Consider the following 22,500-nt stretch of genomic DNA (forward strand, 5'->3'; position numbering starts at 1 on the left):
AATGGACGTTCGCTTCACAGTTGTGAGCCGCTTACATTCGGATTCAGATTCACTTTTGATATTCTACTAGACGTGTCGCAGCCTCGAACCCAATCATACGCAGGCACAGACGCTTGTAGGCCTACCCACATGTGCGCGCCAACACACACACACAAACACACTCACGCACGCACACACACACACAAACACACTAACACACACACACACACACACACACAAACACACACAAACATACACACACACACACACACACACACACACACACACACACACACACACACACACACACACACACACACACACTAGGGCTGTCAACGAATATTCGAAGTTCGAATATTCGTTCGAAATGTATCCAAAAACGCGAATTCGAACGTGAAAATTAATATTCGAATGTGAAAAAACACTCCCGCGGTTCAAGCGCCTCTATCTGCTTTGTGAATGAGCCTGTCTGTTCGCGATGTCCCTCATAATATTCGAATGTGAAAAAACACTCCCGCGGTACAAGTGTAACAGACTAGTATTGTGAAGAGCGAATGTATTTTATCCCCTCGGGGTTTCCGTACTTGGATATAGGTATTCCAGCTCGGCTATGCCATTCAATAAGCATCCGAAGTAGAGCTCAGGGAGCTAGTAGTCTGGCTGGTGAAAGCTGCTATAACGCAATGTTCTCGGCAAAGTCCGAGACAGCTTTTTTTTCATGAATCCGAACGGTGTGTAGTGCTGGCCCTTTCGCTGGCATGGTGGAAGACGTAGGCGACATGCATATTTTTCTTTATCGATTTTAATAGGCCTTCTCGATAAATGGTAACTTGGTAAGCAAAGCAAGGAACGTTACCACTAGCATACTTTGTAACATTCAGAAGCGGGCGTCTTCTTCAGATTACTATAGTTTGCGCGCTTGCAGGTGTGGTGGTGAAATGCAAGCGATACAAAGTTGTGGCTTTTCATGATTAGGCCTCCACGTTACTGGGCTGTTTATAGGATATATATATATCCCGCTAATTTGAACCATGGTTTTGTCGCATTATTGACATATTGACGGCAACTGCGTAAAATAGGCAACCAGATATTCGAATAGTTCGAATTCGTGATTATTTTCCAAACGAACATTCGAATGTCATTTTTGAGCAATTTTGACAGCCCTAACACACACACACACACACACACACACACACACACACACACACACACACACACACACACACACATAGATATTTTGGAATTGCACTGACTCAACAGATTTGTTTTTTGGCATTTATTTGAACATAAATAGACAAATGTTTGAATAGAGCTATCCTAGGTTGCTCCAGCACCTGTTTCTGCTGCTTTATGATGCTCTGGGCTAGAAGTATATCCTTATTACTATCAGGAAACAAACTGTTCCCTGAGTAACAGTTTTCTGAACAAATATTAACATTAAAAGCACATGGATTGTTTTGCTTTTTAAATATATATATATATATATTGCCGTCATCAATCATTGGTGGAAATCGATGTTTGGTTTAGTGATGGGATCTTAATCAACTCTTTCATTTTATATATTTTTTTGGCATAGATATGAAGCATGTTTCACTGTAGTATTAGTCAATTGGTCCCTCCTGCTTAAATAGCGGTGTGGTTTTCATTTGGCCATTTGTCATTGAGGCTTGAACTAATGAATGATGTTGTGTTTTTCAGATTGAGATAGCCTGTGTTCCCTATGAGTTGTTTTTTTTCTCTTTCGTGAGTTTCTGGAATTCATTGCTGGACTTTGGTTTGTTGTGCCTCCATCTTCACATGACTGCATTCATTATTTCCGGTTTGCAGCTCGTCAGGTGAATGGTAGAATTGCACAACTTGAGCCGCTTAGGTGCTGACGGCGGGTAGTGCAACTGTTTTCATAACCTACCAGAAGGGTGAATCAAGATTATACTATGGTTTGCCAAAATTGTCTCAAAGATGCCTACATTTATGCCGAAGGGTCAAAAAATATTATTTGACTATTTTTAAGTTTTTCTGTTTTGTAGTGTGAAATAATGTATCGAACAGTCATAGAAAAGTTTCAAGTCTTATAAGGACACTTATTTTGTTGTCTATTTATGTTTATTTAATAAGTCTACGATTCAAAACCCCTTCCAGATTTCTGAATTGTGGATTGTAGGTGGCTAATATCAGAGATTACCCTGTTCATGACTAATCTCTAATGCGGTTCCGTTCCCACATACCAATGAGAAGAGATTTCTCTAAACGAGGGAGACTTTGATCTTAAAATCATATCTGAGTGGATGGTGGAAGGGGGAATCTTTTTCTCAGAAAGTAAAGATCATAATTTGAGCAAGCACATTTCTTGAATTGAGTAGCTTGACCTGATATAAAAACCAAAACCTCCATCTATTAATTAAAGACTTTTGAATGTTTACTCCTCAAATGTGAAAGATAAGAGTATAGATATTGAATACTGAGCCTTTTCTGCAAGAAAAATTCAGGCATCAATTATCAGGCTTAAGTTATGATCCTTTATAACATCCATAAATTATGAAATATTGGCTTAGGTTTGATTAGTATAATTTAGTGACAAAGGAATTCTGTATTTACTCTTGGTTATTTACCTCTGCACTAATCAGAACAGAAATATTTTCTAGCTCCAGCAATGCTTAACACATTATTTTTAAAGCAACTTTTCTGCCAATCTATAGCCCTTCTTCAGTATATCTTGTGCTACTGTAGCTGGAGTCATCGAATGCTGCGTCGGGTCTCTTCAGTGGAAAGAACCGCCTGTCGTTCTCTGAGTAACGTTGAGTGGAAAAGCTTGTGTAACCTGGACTGGATCCCTGGGACAACGTGTTAGCAAAACACCCAAAGAGATGAGACGTTTGCCTCACTCCTCTCAACAAGAAACAATGGCCTAGCAAGTATTTTCGTCCAGATATAAAACGTTGATCCTGTTAAAAACATAAATTAAAACAATACTTGCTCTTCCCTTCCTGACTGGAACGCATTATCCTCTGATGAACAGGTTACCATCTACCAGGGAGATTTGGACATTTTGGCCCTGATGGTTTATCCCTATTGACAGCCGGTCTCTGTGAGGGCATCCATTTTGGAATTGCTTCTTTCATCCTCCCCGTACAGGGCAGGAACTGATAAATGCAGGCCACCGGTGACCACGGAACGCTTCAGTGACTCTTAAAAAAAAGAAAAGATAGACGAGAGCCATAAACCGTCGTAAAACCCGAGAGCCCCGATGTCTCTCTGACCCAGTCAACTGATAAGCAGCTCAGAAAGAGTTGTCTATCTGATCAGACTTGTTAGCTTTCTCACTTCCTGTGACTAATCTCCAGATGTCTCTACGGTCGCTCGCTGACACATCCACACTCTGGTTGTTTAGTTTCAGGGGTCTACAATAGCTGTAGTCATCAGCTTTTTGGGCTCCTGAAGCAGTTTAACTTTTTACCGAGAGTTATTTTTATTCAGCAATTTAGAGTTGATGTATTGGATGTGTGTGCGTTTGTGTTAATGTGAACTTCATCCTTGCCAACTCTCTTCATAGGGAGTAAATCTGCTTTGTCTACTCATGTTACTGTGTCTATCTTTAACTAGTACTAACACACACACACACACATTTTAAATTAATCTCTGTCAGGTTTCACGTCTCGCAATGATAAACTTTCTCTTATACACCCCCCCCCCCCACACACAAACGCACATGATCAAAATATTAGTACTTGGTTTCTTTAGAGATAGATTGCACTCATCCTCCGTACTCATCACACACACACACACACACACACACACACACACACACACACACACACACACACACACACACACACACACACACACACACACACACACACACACACACACACACACACACACACACACACACACGTATGGTCAGTAACTTATGGTCTTCATGCCAATGTTGTTCCAGAAAAAGCTGATATCTATTAAAAATAAAGAAAATAAGTTTGTCTTCAGATTCTATGGCCGGCATTGTCATAAAATACAGACAGACAGATGAACAATTAGGGGATCCAGCCAGCCTGCCTGATGTTCAGGGTGATGTCTGGCTCTGGCTAGGGTATAAGTGATTGCACCACCGGCCAGATGGGATGATATGCGGGGAAAACACACACGGGGTGAAAACAAAAACAAAATACAGGACAGACGGACTGGGGGCCATCTTCTGTGGGACCGCTGGAGCCTTAATGTGCTGATTCACTGGTCTGCCTGTCAGTCTGTCTGGGGGGGGGGGGGGGGGGGGGGGGGGGGGCGGCAGAGGGTTTCTGAAGTACGGGCCAAAGGATTCCTCCTTTCATTGCAGTGGAGGAATCAGCTGACACAGCGTCTGAGATGGAGAGGGACACACAGAGCCAGATAGAGAGAGAGACAGACAGAGAGATGCATACAGACAAAGGGAGACATAAGACTAAAAGAGAGACAGATCAACAGAGAGAGAGAGAGAGAGAGAGAGAGAGAGAGAGAGAGAGAGAGAGAGAGAGAGAGAGAGAGAGAGAGAGAGAGAGAGAGAGAGAGAGAGAGAGAGACAAAAAGAGAGAGACCGAGAGGGAGAGAGAGACAGAGAGACTGACAAAGAGACAGGCTCAAAAGGAACCTCGTCCATTCAGGTGGCACGCGACTCGCTTTGTCTCCCTTCTCGGCTTGGTGCCCTGAAAAGTTTGTAGTGAACCCCGCAGTCAAGCCATGACGGCTTCAACCAACTGGGCGGCTCTTGTCTCTTGGCAGTGTGTGCCGTTTTGTTTTCAAGACGAGGGTCTTGAGGAGTGCACACACACACACACACACACACACACACACACACACACACACACACACACACACACACACACACACACACACACACACACACACACACACACACACTCTCTCTCTTAAGCAGTAAAGAGATGGAGGGTGAAACACAGCGACTGAGGCCCCATCCACACAAAGCCGATTTTTTGGTGAAACCGCATAAGTCTTGTGCGTTTCGGCAGACCGTCCAGAAGGAGAAGAGCAGAATTTTTTATTTATTATTTTATTTGTATTCTTTTTGTAGCTTTAAATAAAGCCCCTTGATAAATTTAATTACTAACTGTACATTAAAAAGAATTTCTGCTCAGTTTAAAAGGTTGAATCTCCTCGTGACTGAATGTTTGTATACAGCGCACAGGCTGTATGCGCGCAGGCTTGATGCGCTCCACTTTTTCTGTGGAGAACCAGCGCCTTAAATATTTACTACCGTGTTTCTACAGCTCGATGCGGTTTCGCAATGACTCCATCTCTACGGAGATATTCCTGAACCGCATAAAACGAAACCGGATCGATTTTCGCCCGTTTCGGCTCCGTGTGGATGGGGCCTGAGAGAGACAGAGATACATTGAGAGATGCGCTCTGCCCATAAGAAGTCAGTGGAAACCTTTGGGTGATGGGGGAGTGGGGGAGTGAGTGGGATTCTACTTTTCCAACGAAAGAATGCCGCCATTTCCATCCTAGTCCATGGCGCAGCCCGGAGAGCATCACCAGCACAAAGGGAGTGCAGGTGGCTCTGTCCTCAGACCCCTCCTGCTTGATCCTCTGTGAACACCGGAAGCCTGAGAGGGGCCCCACAGGGTCTCTTTCACCGCGGGGGGCCGCATGGGGAACCCTAGATCAGGCCTGGGGGTTTGAAGGCAGACTGTTCCCGGAAAATATCTGTAGCTCCCCCCCCCCCATGTTGAACCAGACATTAAGGCGTCCGCTCTGTTGAACTTTTCCTGTAATTGTTGTTTGGATTAGATTAAAATTGAAGTCTAGCTGGACTCGTCTTGGATAGGGAGGTATTTTAATGTGCATAATTTATTTTTTTATTAGTGTAATGAATGCACAAGCTCAAAGGGCTGGACATGTCTTATCAACAGATGTTGGAATATGGGGTTGAGAGTTTGAACCCGAATGAGCAATTTGTAATTTGGGCCGTATCTGAGACGATCTGACTGTAGCAGGAGAAATTCTGCAAGAATGAGACAATCATTTTGTCTTATTGCATCCTGATCAGACAATCAGAACCTTTTTCTGTCTGCACAAGTCTTTGTTTTCGTGCCTTAACAAAATAAAGAGATTATCGATTTTGTACGATTTATAAGAGGAAAAAACAGAATTAGATTAAGTAAATCCCTTTACGATCTGAAGAGAACTTAAATTGAATTAATTCACTAATAGTTTAAAATTTTACAACAAAAAAAATAACAATGCATTGTTCAGGGCTTGATTTCACCTTTCCTCGATGGTGTCTCAAAATCTTAAGATGATGAAATGTTATTACATTTTTCCAACAAATGTAACCAAAATCCAGAGTAAGCTTTTTGATCATTTGTTTAAATGAGGGAGATGGGCTTTTTCTGTTTTTTTTCTTAGAAAGATCTTAGACTATGGGACAATTCATCCCATTGATGGCCCCAGTTCTTATGGGACAATTCATCCCATTGATGGCCCCAGTTCTTATGGGACTGTCATACCATATCCATTTTGTTATATATTTTAAAGTGGGAATTGGGTATTCCTTAAAAGCATCACTAACCTGAATAAAAGTACAGACAAAAATCTGAAACTGAAAGGGAATCAGACAAAATCTGCCTACTTTGAAGGAACAGGGAACATCATAACCATCTCAAGTTTTGACAGCTATCTGAAGCTCAACTCTGATGCTGGAACTGAAACACCAGTTATTAAATATATAGGCAATTTACATTTATAACAACAGTTTTTATAATTGTTCACAGATTATACTGTATTTAACTAGAATGCATCGTTTTTTTTTAGAATTCAACCAACCCTCAATAAATGTACTCAAAGTTCAAATGCAGTAATGTTGCCCAAAATGTTCAAAATCTTAATTTTGGGCATATTTGTTCACATTACATAATGTTATTTTATGATTTGCTATGATACTTTTAACTTTTGCTGAGAAATAGTGTAGAAATGACAAATACCTTTTCATGTATTGTTTACCCTGTACAATGTTAATAATACAAATTGAAGCATCATTTTATAATTTAAATTGAGAGAAGACTTTTAATGGACTAAAAAATTATTTAAGGAGTAACAAAAGGCTGAAAGAGCTTATCCCTCTGGTACAACCATCTTAGGACACTTCCTCAAACCCATTTACGGGCAAAAGAAATCAAGACATTTTCCTGTTTATACGATTGCTTTTTTTCTTCTTCTCTTCATTCAATTAGTCACCGGAATGTTCTGCCGGGTTGGGTGGGGCGGGGTGGGGTTGGGTGGGGTACTCTAATCCACTGACCTAAAGAGTGACAAAGATGTTATTGATCAAGGTCTGCTCACCATGCCCGCTCTCACACACACACACACACACCCACACACACACACACACACACACACACACACACACACACACACACACACACACACACACACACACACACAATCTCACACGCACAAGCACACTCACACAGACAGAGACACTCGCATGCACACTCACACACCCACATACAGAGACACACACACACACACACACACACACACACACACACACACACACACACACACACACACACACACACACACACACACACACACACACACACACACACACACACAGGCCTCTGAGTCAGACCACTGGTTAAGGTTGACCATTGATGGGCAATGGAAGACGTGTCACGGGCGGGAAGCAAGGACAGCTTTGCTTTTTCCATGAGCCGTCGTAAAGTTTAACGCTTATCCTCACCCCTCTCTTCTCCTGCCTCCATTTTGATTACCTCGTCCCTGACACACACACACACACACACACACACACACACACACACACACACACACACACACGCACACATTCACACACACACACACACACACACACACACACACACACACACACACACACACACACACGCGCACACACACAGACACACACACACACACACACACACGCACACACTCACTAACTGTTTAAAATGAAATGGCAGTTAACAGAAGACATGTTGGTGGCCTGGCCGGCAGCTGTTTTGAATGATATTTGCTCTTTGGAGGTGACTTATTATAATGGCGGGCGGCGGCACACAGTAGGGCATATTTCACCAGTTAACGGCCCTCTAGAGAGAGGAGCCCCCCCCCCCGACAGAGAGACCCGTACACATCTTGGAGCGGAATTAGAGCTTTGATGTATGTCCCAGAGTGGCGGGAACGAAGGAGCACAAGGGGGAGGTCAGACGCACGCTCACGGTGTCACGGTGAAACCCGCTCCTCGGGGCTTTCTACCTGCGGCGGTCGTAACGCCACTGTGGCTGATTCACTTCTCCTCTAACGTCTTGGCAGCGGTACCATATGTGTCGCCCGCCGCTTCCTTAAGGCCACAGCGTGAGGGTTTCTAGAGGGGTTTTTCCCGGCACGCTGGGAGAGCCCGTCGCCACGGTTGACGACGCGCACCCAGCAGGCCGGGCGGGTGGGGTCGTTCTGCGTGGTTGTGGGGAGGAATTGTGTCGTTTGTGTGTGTAGGGGTGGGTGTTCAGGCGTGTTTGAAAGCACCCTGTTTGAAAGCACCCTGTATGAAAGCACACAGATGCATACATTTAGTGTGTGTGTGTGTGTGTGTGTGTGTGTGTGTGTGTGTGTGTGTGTGTGTGTGTGTGTGTGTGTGTGTGTGTGAGAGTTGGTGAGTGCATTCATACATACACTTTGTCTGCCTGTGTGTGTGTGTGTGTGTGCGTAGGTGTAAGAGCGTGGGTGGGGGGTCTTTAGAGAGTTTGTCGTCATGAGTCAGAAGCCACATGTTGTTTTGCGATGCATGGTCCAGCGTCACATCATCATCATCATCATCATCATCATCATCCTCCTCCTCCTCCTCCTCCTCCTCCTCCTCCTCATCATAACCTTCATCATCATCGTCATCGTAATCACCATCATCACCATCACCGTCTTCATCATAGTCAGTGCAAAGCACTCGTGACAGTCCCCTTCTCCCCCACGACGGCCCAAGCTCAGAGCTAGATGGAAAGTAATAACCGGGCAATCTCTTTCTGATGAATCCATCCCATAACATTCCCGGTCCTCTGTGGGTAGTGACCCACTGGCCCCGGGGCTCAGGCTCCCATGAATCCTGATGACCAGTCGGCTGTCCGTCGTCGTATTCTAGAACGACGCTGTGTTTGTTTGGTATTCAGACGTTATCATCTTGCGCTGAGTGTTAGGGTAAGGGTTAGGGTTAGTGTTAGGCTTAACCCTAATTTATGTACCGTATGTTTGTGCTGGAACCGCGGAGACACACCTGAGTCTGGTGACTCCACTACGCTCACGCTGTCACGCAATAACGGAAAGTGTACAACTTTCACTCGTCTGCACTGGGGACGCACCAAACCGCAGTCTATAGGCTTTTGCAAAAGAGTTGCACACTTAACATGCAACTGACCCCAATGTGGTCAGGCTACTACTGTGGTTAGGCTTTTATAAATAGAATATACTCCTCCTTAACCTTAAATAATTGTGTTGTCTCAGGGCGGACATCACGTAGTTATTTCCCCAGTGTGTCACCGACACCAGGTCCATCAGCTCGTACTCAAGGTATCGTGGTTGTCTGCACCAACACGCTCATGTCCATGCACACACACACGCGCACAGATACAAACCCTTGCACCAATGTGCATTGTCCTGGTGGGCTAGCTGGACCAATACAATGTTTTCATAGCAGACCCTAAAGTGCCTGGGGTCCAATACATGTGTAAGGAGCAGTAATACAGTAATGTCGTTCAGGCCCAGAGGCAGAGACACCCATCCTCCGCTGTGCTGGAGAGCCGGAATGATGTTGAATCTAACTGATATCTATAATATCTGTTCTAATAACAAATCATATATATCATCTGTATTTTAGAGGAGCATCTATTTATCCCTTTACATTCCTTTACCCCAGTGCTCTCTCTCTCTCTCACACACACACACACACACACACACACACACACACACACACACACACACACACACACACACACACACACACACACACAAATCCAACATGTATCTCATAGAAACACACAAACATACAAACACACACATATTCAGCATCTCCATCATCCGTATGTTGAGTGCCACTGTCACAAACCGTTTGATGAAGAGGGTGGAGAGGGGGGTTGTCATGGTTTGTTAGCCACGCAGGGAAGTGAATGGAATAACAGACTTTTATAATGTGTGTGTGTGTGTGTGTCTGTGTGTGTGTGTGTGTGTATGTGCGTTGGAAGGGGGTTTGTATCTATGTGTGTGTGTGCTTGTGTGTATGTTTGTGTGCGTGTGTGTGTGTGCTTGTGTGTATGTTTATGTGCGTGTGTGTGCTTATGTGTGTGTGTGTGTGTGTGTGTGCGTTGGAAGGGGGTTTGTATGTATGTGTGTGTGTGTGCTTGTGTGTATGTTTGTGTGCGTGTGTGTGTGTGCTTGTGTGTATGTTTGTGTGCGTGTGTGTGCTTGTGTTTGTGTGTTTGTGTGTGTGTGTGTGTGTGTGTGTGTGTGTGTGTTTGAAGGGGTACGTGTGTGTGTGTGTGTGTGTGTGTGTGTGTGTGTGTGTGTGTGTGTGTGTGTGTGTGTGTGTGTGTGTGTGTGTGTGTGTGTGTGTGTGCCGCAGTGATATGATAAACACTCTGGGCAGGGGGATCTCCATCCAGGAGTGGGCTCCATGCTTTAGTGATGAGGTCATGGGGAAAGGGCTCGATGACCACACACACGCACAAACTCACACACATGCACACGCACACACTGACATGCACACTAACACACGTCAGTGCTTTTCCTATGAATGAGAAGTTTAGCTCAACACCAAATTCCTGACGGTATCTGTTCATAGCTAACTCCCTTGTTCTCTGTATTATTCTACCTAAATGAAATCATTCGAAAAGAATCCCTCTAATTTCCTGTCTAGCATTAATAAAGAACAATCGTATGTAATCGTATGATTTGAATCAAATGCCGTAGAGCTTTGTTGTACAGTAACCATCGAGAGTAGGGGAGAGTCTTGGAAGAGAAATGGTTACTATGGCACATTTTTTTTTACTGTTTAACGGTCTGATAACTGCCCATCCCCTGTGTGTGTGTGTGTGTTTGTGTGTGTGTGTGTGTGTGTGTGTGTGTGTGGACAGTGGCCCTCGTGGACCATTGGGTAAGAGCTGGAGAGATTGCCTAAGCCTGTAGTACAGGATGGTGTAATAAGTCATGTGAGCCTGTTGTGATCGCTGTTGTTTTGTATCATGACCCTGCCGTTAGATCCCCGGGGCGGGCGGGTGGGTGGGTGGGTGGGTGTATGTGTGTGTTTGTGTGTGTGCGCACGCACGTGTCGTCTGTTGCTGTCTGACCCAGCAAACACATTCACCCAGAATATTGCTAAATTGACACCTGAAATCTAACAAGTCTGCCCAATCCAACCGGCTGAACAAAAGCAGCAAGGGTACTGCGCCCACAACGACCGGAATACCCCAACATAACGACACACAACCACTACAAACGGAACCACCCGACCGGGACTACATACACCAGTTAATCGTAGTCATTAACAAGACCCTTCGGCCCAATGCGGCCGCCCGGTGTGGTTTTGGATCACACAGTCACTTAGGGGCAGATGGGAGTCAGGGCGTCTTGCGCAGGGGTGCCTGCAGGTAGAGTGCAGACGTCAGGGTTGTTTAGTCTCATTGGTTAGAGATGAACACCCTCACCACTCAGATGACCCCACATACACCAAGAACAACTACACCCAAATGAAGTATGGGAAACAGACTGAGGGAGAGCAGTGTGAAAAGGGAAATGATTGCTCATTTCAACGAAATAATGAAGAAACAGAAATTCAGAAACCTATCACAAATGATCATAATTGTAAATGAGTAGGTGGCTTCTGTCTTCCAAGAAGTACTGTGTTGAAATGCAGATTTTTCCCACTGCGTTTCCTCAGAGTTCGACCTACTTCAGAATTGTTTTGCTGTATTTATTCTTACTCATCAACAGCCTCTTTTGTGTGGTGAAACAAGCTGACATTTAGGCCATTTAGAAGGGTTATAATGAGTGTCTTCACTGCAGGTGAAAGAGAATGGGCGATAAATATCATCGCCCATAAATATCATCGCCCACCTCCCTCCAGTTGGACAAGGTCAAGGCCAAGTTTCTGTCTCTCTTGTGACAGGGACTGCCCGGGATTTTTACGTGTCGCATTGTGTGACTTGGGTTCATCCTATTGAATAATACATGTATGAAGCACAGCATGTAGTCAGTGTCGCACAAGAGATTACTCATGGTTGATGGATACATCTCTTATTGATTTTTACATGCGTATTGGAGCACTCAGTTATGGTGTCTGATTTGAGGGGTTTGTATTGGTATTGAGTGTGGTGAAAAGGTTGAATGGTTTTAAGTTGGTCTTATGACAATGCACCTTCACTTGTTGTTTGGTGTGTGTGTGTGTGTGTGTGTGTGTGTGTGTGTGTGTGTGTGTGTGTGTGTGTGTGTGTGTGTGTGTGTGTGTGTGTGTGTGTGTGTGTGTGTGTCTGTGCAAAGAAAGTAATCAATTCAAAAATAAAAGTGAATCGTTGCCTTTATGTAATTTTAGCAGAGAAAAGTGGGGTTCATTTCATGTTGTATTAGTACTCATGAGGGGAATAACGGTTGATTTCCATGCCTAAATATAGTAGATTTATGTGGAAGTAGATTTCCTTCACCTCAAAAGACGGTCATGAAAAATAGATATTTCCTCTATGCAAAGATTCTGTCAATGCGACAGAATCTGTCGATTTACATTATACACCTATGTAGACTTTTGGCTGCATTTTTAACAGGATTTTTTTGGGGGATTCCTATCAATTAATATTTTTAATTACAGCTACAAATACTGTTAAAAATAATAATTAGCAATCTGTGCTAAGAATCATCACATGGAATGTACCGTTTATCCCGAAAAAGGGTTAGGAAGTACTTTAATGCATTTTCCCCAACCTCTGAAAGTGGTCTCATGAATTAAACTGTGGGAGTTATAAAGTTTGATAGGATCCACGCAGGCAGGAATTTAACGACCAAAAGCCCACCACAATTGTATTTTCTTTGTTGTTTTCCTTTTTTCTACTCTCTGTTCATCCTCACAGTGTTTAGACCTGGAATCTAATTGTAGTAAAACAATATAAGGGCTGCTATTATGTATACTTAATTCAAAATCGGCATAAATAATATATTTTGAAGTATGGTGGAGTTGAATAGCATTTTGTTTTATTTAGGAGAATCTTAGGAGATATTTTACTTTTGACAGGATCTTGATAATTGTACAAAACACACAATGCAAGTTGCGGTTTTTGTATGTATTATATTTATTTTTTAAATAATACAAATTCGACCTCAACTTATAAACCATATTTATATGTTGTTGTTTTACAATAACAATCCTCTAAGCTAAACCAAAGTCGGATTGACATATAATTAATATTCCTGATCAATAATAAGGAATAATATTAGCTTAGAAATGAATTACAAACATGTAATTTGAACAAGGATCTTAAGGAAATAAATATAAAATATATAACTTTATAACTGTAGATTTATAACGCTAATAATAGGGCCACAATAGGTAAGTACATGATTTTTTTAAACCTTTTTTCCTTTCTCACTGTTAATATAATTGCGCCATGCATGTTGTTTAGATTAAGTCAATAGCTGATGACTGGACCTAATTGTTTTGCTAGCACATAAAGTTTGTTAATGCTGTAATAAAAAGCTGGATGTAACTTAATTTCAACCCCTTTCCTGTTTTAACCAAGGCAATGGAAAGGAATCAGTTAACATAGATAAGAAAAGCCAAAAATACAACCAAATTCAACAGCTTTTTCACAACAGCAATTCACCCATTAGAGTTTCTCCTATTTTAAATAAGGAATGTATTCTTAGCCTGCAAGTCACAAAATTACAAGAAACGCAAATTGGCCGCCTCTTGAACACCCGTAAAAAGTCCCATTCTCTAACCAGCCAACCATATCGATATGGACATTCTTTGTGAACTTAAATACTTAACTCAAAGTACTTACAGCGGCTTTTTTATGATCACAATTAAACAAATCCATTTCACAGTGATGAGCTCTGTCAAAAAGACGTGGTGTATATCCTGCAAAAGGCTTAAGTTAGAATAAAAGCTTTCTTTTCAAACACCAAGAGAAGGCTTTGAGAGGTTTACAGAGTGTGTTTTTGAGCACTAGGTTTGAAGTTCTTTTTCTTTGTTAGTTCATTTGCCCGGGCTCAGTGACTCAGTATTGCTCATCATTCGCTGTATGATTCAAGCCCGCCATTTCTAACATCATACCCCTTCTTTGTTCAGACCGTTTCACGTTTCTTCAATGACTGGCATTTCTATTTTGTATTTCAATTTCTAGTGATAAAATATTTCATGGCGGTAAAAGTCTAAATGTATGTCAATTATTTTGCAGTATTAAATAATACATTTCAAGGATTTTCTCTTTCTTAAATAGAAAAAAGAAACTGAAGACACATGTTAAAATTTCCCTCCAAAAAGTATTTCTGTTAGTCCCCTTTTCTGTTTCACTTCCTGTTGATTCAATCTCCTTTCATTGGAGGGAAACCCTTTAGATATAAAGTTAATCATTATCAAATTGCATTTCCTGTTGGGAACCCAATAGATAACCTTTTCCCTAAAAAAGGTGTGCGTTTCTGTGTGTGTGTGTGTGTGTGTGTGTGTGTGTGTGTGTGTGTGTGTGTGTGTGTGTGTGTGTGTGTGTGTGTGTGTGTGTGTGTGTGTCCTGTGGGTGCGTGCGTATCCTGTGTGTGTATGTGTCATTCTTTGTGCTCTCAAGAGAAAGTTACCAGCCATAAACCCAACGGTATATGACATTTATCTGCCCACGCATCATGTTGTCCTTTGAAGTGTCCTTGCACTTTGATGCAGCCTGAACACCGTGCTGCCAGGACACATGTTCAACTCGACGGGAATTGGGACAAAACAATGGGCTCCAACGATGTCATTGACTGCGTACAGTCTTGTGAAAAGAGTTGTAAGCTCTCAGGTCTTAAGTATGTATTTGTTCAGTGATTAATCACTAACTCCGGTGTAGGGATGGGCCATTCAACTATTCTAGGGCAATTTCTTTTTTCTCCACTTAGATTGTCGTTCTTTCTTTGTGTGTGTGTGTGTGTGTGTGTGTGTGTGTGTGTGTGTGTGTGTGTGTGTGTGTGTGTGTGTGTGTGTGTGTGTGTGTGTGTGTGTGTGTGTGTGTGAGAGAGAGGAAGAGAGAGAGAGAGAGAGAGAGAGAGAGAGAGAGAGAGAGAGAGAGAGAGAGAGAGAGAGAGAGAGAGAGAGAGAGAGAGAGAGAGAGAGAGAGAGAGAGAGAGAGAGAGAGAGAGAGAGAGAGAGAGAGGGAGGGAGGGGACCAAGAGAGAGATGGGGAGGAAGGGGATGGGGGGTGAGGTGGGGGGTGCATAGTGTGCTTGTAGTTGGTGGCTAAATCTTGTGAAGGGTTTCCTAATATGGGCCGTCTTACAGAAGCTCCCTCCCCCTATGGGCTGCCCCCCCAGGTCCCAGCCAGTGATGACACAGCCCCGGTACGACTCACTTCCTCATTAATTGGTTGAAACCAGTTCTTACAGGAACCGCCGGTGATAAATGTGAGAGTTCTGAGAAGTCATTCATTTCTCTCTCACTGCTGCGGCGGAGCAGAGGCACTGCAGCGGAGTTGAACGGGTTCATGTGTGAGTGTGAGCGAGCGAGTGTGTGTATGTGTGCGTGAGTGTGTGTGAAACAGAGCCGGAGAATGCGGTTGTCTATTGCCGCTGTGTGAACGGGTTGAACTCTTTTCTGCTTTTCTCCTTTCTCTGCTCTCTCTTTGTTTTTCTTTCTTTCTTTCTCTTTTCTTTTCCTCACTAAGCTGATTAACATCGCTCCGGTACATTTTGTACTCTGGTTTTGTTGTTTTTTTCGGTATTTTGTATTTTTTGGGGGGGAGAGAGAAGAACCAGCGCAGGCGCGCGTGTTTTATTTTTTCCGGGTTTGATCCTAGTTTCCTTTGCGTGGGATGTGTTTTACGTGGATTGTTGCTTCTCTCTCTCTCGTGCTCACGCTCTCTTAGATAGGAGGGAAGGGAGGGCGGGGGGGGGGGGGGCATGGAGACAACACACTGTACACAGGAGGTGGGACAGCATGCTCCCCCCCCCCCCTCTCTCTCTCTTTGTTGCTGCCCTTGGGCTGGTGAGTAACAATGATGTGACGTGATTCAGTGCTCACCCTCCTCCTCCGTCCTCTTTTCTTCTACCTTCTTCCTCTACCCTCCCTCTCTGTCCCTCTCTCTCTCACTCTGCCTCTCTCTGTCTCTCTTCCCTCGCCGCGCTCTTGTGTGTGTGTGTGTGTGTGTGTGTCTTGTGCTGCTGGATCCAGTGTGGTGCCAGTGCTGGGCGCGGCACTGCAGAGGCCCTTCAGGGACTACTTGGAGGCCCAGAGGACCCGGCTGCGCAGCCAGCACGCGGGAGATGGGATCCCAACGGTGAGTACCACAGGGGCCCCCTTCGGAGACCCCCCACCTACAGCACCACCCTCCTCCACCGCCTCCTGTCCCTCTGTTTTTTTTCTTTTTCTTTTTCTCTCTCTCTCTCTCTCTCTCTCTCTCTCTCCCTCTCTCTCTCTCTCTCTCTCTCTCTCTCTCTCTCTCTCTCTCTATTCATTCAGTTACATGAGGGGCGAGAGAGGGAAAGAATGCGGGCCCCCTTTGCTTTCGCCTCTTTCTCCCCCTCTCTGTCTCTCTTCCTCCTTCTTTTTCCCCCCTCCTTCCCCTTTTATCTGTGTTTTGCCTTTCACTCTGACCCACTTTGCGCGCTCTCTCTCTCTCTCTCTCTCTCTCTCTCTCTCTCTCTCTCTCTCTCTCTCTCTCTCTCTCTCTCTCTCTCTCTCTCTCTCTCTCTCTCTCTCTCGTTCCCTCTCTCGCTCTCTCCCGTCTCTCTTCCACCTCCCCTCTCTACCTGTGCCACTTGCTCTCTTAAATTATTCATCGGCCTCTCCCTCGTTCACTGCGTGTTTTTTAACCTCAGTGTATTTATGAGTCCAGATAGCGCGCGGAGGTGTTTATTATTATCCACGCTGTGTTCCGGTTAGCGACCCTCTCATTGTTATCTCTTCCTCTGCCTGTAGTTGATCACCAAGGCCAGCGGCAGAGTTTTTTCGAGGTGTGTGTTGTATGAGGGGGGGGGGGGGGGGGGGGAGGGAGTGAGATGGAGGGGGAGAGAGAGAGAGAGAGAGAGAGGGAGGGAGGGAGAGGCCAGTCTGGGGTTCTTCGGCTGTAGCTTGGGGGCCGTGCTGACTCATGTCCCATCTTAGCAACTAGAGTGAGTGTGGTCACTCCCCGCCGTGACACACACACGCGCGTCCGCGCACGTGCGCGCGCACAGACTCGCGCACGGCGCCCCGCCTGAACCCAGCGGTGACTGAAGATCCCTCCCTTCCTCCCTCCCTCCCTCCCTCCCTCCCCCCGTCTCGCACAAAAGAGTCAGTTGTAGCTTCAGCCCTATCTCTCTTTGAAACCCCGTATACGCTGGCTATTTTTTTTTCTTCTCCCCCCTCGGGCTCTCCCCCCTCGGGCTCTCCCCCCGGCTTTCGGGTTTTTTCTCTCGATTCCTCGAAACTACTTTTATTTTTTTCTTCCCCCCCCCCCGGTCGGGGTTGTCCATCGGCCGCTTCAAAACACAGAGAGAGCGAATGACAAAAACACCACCGTGGTTGGACAGAATAAAGCCGTTTTTTCCAGAACAACGTCCCCTTTTGGGTCTCTTCCTCCGGGGCCGAAAAAGCCCTGTAACCGGATCCCGCTGCAGTTTACAGGAGAGGAGCGGGAGAGGCCGCTTCAACCCAGGCTGAGGCCGTGCTGCAGGGATGGGGTCAACGGGGGCGTTAAGGGAGGCGGGAGCGACTGGGGCTGCCGCGGGTTTTATTACCCCCACCCTCCCACCCCACTTCCCCTCTCCCTCTCCCTACTCCTCTCCTCCTCTACACCCCGGCCCCTCTCCCGGCGGCCACCTCCCCCTCCTCCTCCCCCTTCTCGCCGTCCCCTCCCCTCTCTCTCTCTCTCTCTCTCTCTCTCTCTCTCTCTCTCTCTCTCTCTCTCTCTCTCTCTCTCTCTCTCTCTCTCTCTCTCTCCGATCTCTATCTGTCCCGCACATGCTGGGGCCCCGTTCACGCTGCACACGCTCCCAGATCACCAGCCGGCAAGAGGGGAGTTTGGGTTAGCGTAGGCCGCAGGAGGTGAGGGTGTGAAGTTTTTGGGGTTGGCTGTGGGTGGGATGGAAGAGGGGGAGCAAGGGGGGCCGGAGGCTTTGGAGGGCTCCAGGACACTGACCAAAATGCTTGTTCTCCTTTCTCCCGTCTCTCTCGGTCTGTGCACGGCAGGAGGAGAGCTGGCTGTCGTGGCTCTTCGAGAAGGTGGTGTTGGTCATGGTGGGCTTCTTTGTGATCTCCATCGTCAACTCCATGGCCCAGAGCTACGCCAAGCGCACGCACCCCGCCAAGCCGTCCGAGGCCAAGAGCGAGTGACGGGGGGAGTCCGGGATGTAGCGGGGGGCCCCAGACCCCGCCCCTCCTCTCCACCTTCCCCTTCACACGTCACGGAGGGCCTCTCGATCCTCCTCTTCCTCCTCCTCCTCCTCCTCCTCTGCTCTTCCTCTCCGGGGCCTCTGCCACAGAGGGGACCCATCGTTACCCAGAAGCCCCGGTGGTGGTGTCAACGCTCCATGCGGTGGCCTTTGTCTCAGTGGTAGCTCGTAGGCTTGTGTGTAACCTGGACTTCCTTTGCTTCTGCTGTCATGGCTGGCTCTTTTCCTTTATTTTATTTGCTTTCCGCTGAGGTAGGTTGGTTACTTGTTTTGTTGCCTGTTCTCAAGTGTGTGTGTGTGTGTGTGTGTGTGTGTGTGTGTGTGTGTGTGTGTGTGTGTGTGTGTGTGTGGTGTGTGTGTGTGTGTGTGTGTGTGTGTGTGTGTGTGTGTGTGGGAGTAGGTGTAGGGTGATCTCACATGGTGCTTGGGGCCAATACTGGAGAAGGAATGGGGCCTAATGCTCCTCAGAGAGGCCTTGAGCTTAACACATTAGCAGAGCACCTTTCACTAGCACCCTGCGCCTGATCCCCTTACACGCTACTTCATTTAGACCTGTTGTCGGCCTAAGCTACACCGCTCAGGGCCTCTCTCTTTACTCTGTTGTGAACTCGTGAATGTGTTGTTACCGTGACGATATGGTTGATCATAAGCTTTCTATTTCTGTTTATCTTATCGATTAACGTTTTTTTGCTCTATTCCCAGTGTACTTATACAATGTTTAATTTTAAACGACACCGGCCATTGCTCGGTGTGATTGTGCAATACACCCATTAGAGCCGTCATCATGTGCACGCTAGTGCACGGCACAGTGCACTAGCGCTACTGCTGCCGGTAACCCAAGTATTGGGGTTGGTAAGAGTGTCGTGGTAGGAGTGTAACGTCAGCATGCCTGGCCGTGCGTAGTGATTAGGATATTAAGTGGTGTGGTGAGAAGTAGAGTAGCAGATTTGATAAAGGGGGGGAAATGTGTGACTGACGCACCTCCACCCCTGCTGGTTCCTTTGTCTGCCCCTTATTGTCCTACTTCCAGGAAGAGAGTACATGAGTCAGCCTTAGGGTACTCCACCACCAGATGCAAGCACTGAATCACGTCTTTGACAATGTGTGTGTGTGTGCGTGGTTGTGTGTGTGTGTGCGTGTGTGTGTGTGTGTGTGTGTTCCCGATTGCGTGAGGCAGGGCTGAGAGACAGTCTGGGGGGGAGAGAGAGAGAGAGAGGGAGAAGGAAGAGGGAGGTGGGTGAGTGATAGAGATAGTGGGCTGTTAGTGTGGCTGCCACATTTGTTGCTTTCCCTCCCTCTCCGTTTCATCTCTCCGCACGGAGAGATGGTTGTGGCTGGGGCTAATAGTGTAAGATGCTAGTGTGCTAGTCTTTTGTTTGGCAGATAAGAGGTTTCTCCTTAAAGTAGATACAGTACCGGGGCTTGGCTGTCGGCAGTTTCTTTTTTTTCTTTTTTTTATTGGATGGGATTTTTTTTTTTTTCCTTTGTCTTTCTCCCTCCTTTGGGCCTCAACCCGACCGAGTTTGAAGGACCGTACGAAGCCCCTGTTCATCGGCTGATGCCACCACGAGACCCCCGGACGCAGTCCCTTGCTTTTTAATCACATCTTTGTCTTTCCTCTTTTCCGGGGGGTGGTGGTGGTGGTTGGATGGGTGGGTGGGGGTGGCCTCAATTTTTGTTTCTTTTTTATTAATAGCAGCTGGCTTTCGGTGGTCGGTCACTCGGTTCAGCTTTGTCCTCTTTTTTTTTATTAGGGATCTTTTTCCGTTTTTTATTTACCGGCTGGATAAAAAAAAGAGTGATGTTCTCCCTTCCCTCCCTCCCTCTCTCTCTCACTCTTTCTCTCCTCCCCGCCGCTGTGCACAGCGCAGCAGGCACGAGTGGTGCGGGCGGGGTGGGTGGGGGCGTGAGTAGAGGGGGGAGAAAGAAAGAAAAAACGAGAGAGAACGAGAGAGCGAGAGCGCAAGCGAGTGAGGGAGCGATGAAAAAAAAAAAAAGAGCAGCAGCAGCAGCCCAGCGCGCCTGTGCTGTTACCTCGGCTGAACCTGCGAATGAACCCGTTGCACTGCCTCGGCGCAGGAGCCAGGAGACGAATCGGTCGGCTAGATTCAAAACAGAGGGGCAGTGTTGAGCGGATAGCGAGCCTCGCTTGCGCTGCGCTCCCGCTCGCCACTGGTCACGCCATTCAGAATCCACCGCTCCCTTTCCATTCTGTCTGCGTGGTAAGTAAGGATTACTTTTTTTTTTGATGTAAAGATTTTTATTCCGTTTTGGGATTTTTTTTTTTTTTCCGAGAAGAGGAAGTGGGGAGTGGGGGTTGATGGGGAGGGGGGGGGGCATGGGCGTGTGTCTGTGTGCGTCTGTCTGAGTGTGTGTGTGTGTGTGTCTCCGTGCGGTGCATTACGTGTATCCATTCGCCCCGGGGGCGCTGTGTCTCTCACTCTCTCGGCCTGTCAGATAGCTTATCAGACTGGTGTTGGCTGTTAGATTGCAAGGCGACAACAGTCTGTAGGCTGTCTGACATTTTGAGCTCTTTCATCTCGAACCAGCATCCTGTTTTGTCCCTGCTCTCTTGCCGTCATGCTGTGATCATTGTGCCGGTGAAGCGTCAGTTCCCATTTGGCCGTGTTTCCGCTGTAATGTCACTTCTCTTCTCTTTTTTTCACAAACCGTTACGGTGGAATTAAAGACATCGTTCCCCATTCCTCCCCGCCCATCCCCTCTCCCTCCCTCCCTCCCTCCCTCCCTCCCTGCCGTTGTCCGTGATAGCGTTCGTTTCCTATTTAATGTGGGGGGGGGGGTGGGTGGACGGTTCTATTTTTCCTACCACTATAATCCGATTGGACGATGGAGGACTCACCATATGCGCTGTTTTGTATGCGATGCACAACGTGCCTCTGTGTGTCGACGGTTCATGCTTTTTCTGTCTGTTTTGTGGTGTGCGTTTGGGGCGTGCGCGCGTGTGTGTGTGTGCGGCCGCAGCAGCAAGACCACACACACACGCGCACACATGGATTTCCATAGAAGCCAGAAATGCACACCTTATTGCAACACATTCCATTGTGACAGAGAGCCCCAGCACTCACAACTCGCCGCTCCACAACTGGGGCCCCCTCCTCGCTTCCCTTTTCTCTTTTTTCATATATTCTTTTTTTTTTACACACTTCCCTCTTTTTCGTGGTTCCAGAGAACGATGTGTTGTTGCTCAATACGGCGCGGCGCGTTTTTCCTTTTTTTGCTCTCGGTCTCTTTCGTTTTTTAAAGCCTCCTTTTATTGGAACAAATTCCTCGGGGGAGTGTAGTTCTGTGGGCCACACTTTGCTTATTATGCAAAGCTGAAAGGAATTGTGCCCCGACAGGGAGGTGCTTCAGCTACATGTTTGGGGGGGGGGGGGGGGGGGGGGGGGTAGTGAAGGGGAAAGGGGGTGGTTAATATCGTGTTGTTGATTTTTCTGTATTAGTGGACAACATCGGAATGGCCCCTCTGGCCCGGGGAGTTGGTTTTTCTTGGCAGATTTCGAACGTCCTGTTCCATGAGGGGAGCCCCCTTTTGGCATGCCCAGTCTACGCACATCTGTGTGTGTGTGCGTGTGTGCGAGTGCAAGTCTGGAAACTTTGTTTATGTTTATACGTATAAGTGCCTGTTTGGCTGTAAAAAAAAAAAAGAAAAAAAAAGAAAAAGGTGCGTGTACTGTTGTACTTATTTTTTCCTGCTACATAGGTAAACGTTCCGTCTCTTTCCCTGACTGATAAATAAAGGTTGTGTTGAAAACAAGTTTGGGTTCTGTTCATTGTGTGACGCGACTTGACCGCACAGAGCCGGCGTTGACCTTCAGGGGCCCCCAAAGAATCTCACATGTCGGCCCCGCTGAGAGACAAGGAGGATATTGAGTCCATCACGCTCCGATTTCCTCCCTAATGTGTCCATCGTAAATG

At 46.3% G+C, this 22,500-nt stretch overlaps 1 protein-coding gene across 4 annotated transcripts in view; it reads left to right on the forward strand.

Moving 5' to 3' along the window:
* LOC115546563 (vacuole membrane protein 1) overlaps window positions 1-22,330 on the forward strand; it is a 64,813-nt gene extending 42,483 nt beyond the window's left edge. For 3 of the 4 annotated variants that reach the window (XM_030360149.1, XM_030360150.1, XM_030360148.1), the window contains one exon: window positions 16,364-18,504. In XM_030360149.1, the coding sequence (XP_030216009.1) occupies window positions 16,364-17,021 (658 nt within the window). In that variant the 3' untranslated portion in view covers window positions 17,022-18,504. Of the gene's footprint in view, window positions 1-16,363 lie in introns of all 4 variants that reach the window. The other variant, XM_030360151.1, reaches the window with a different exon arrangement.
* Window positions 22,331-22,500: the final 170 nt, after the last annotated feature.

Source organism: Gadus morhua, chromosome 7 (assembly GCF_902167405.1).
Source record: "Gadus morhua chromosome 7, gadMor3.0, whole genome shotgun sequence".
NCBI lineage: Eukaryota > Metazoa > Chordata > Actinopteri > Gadiformes > Gadidae > Gadus > Gadus morhua.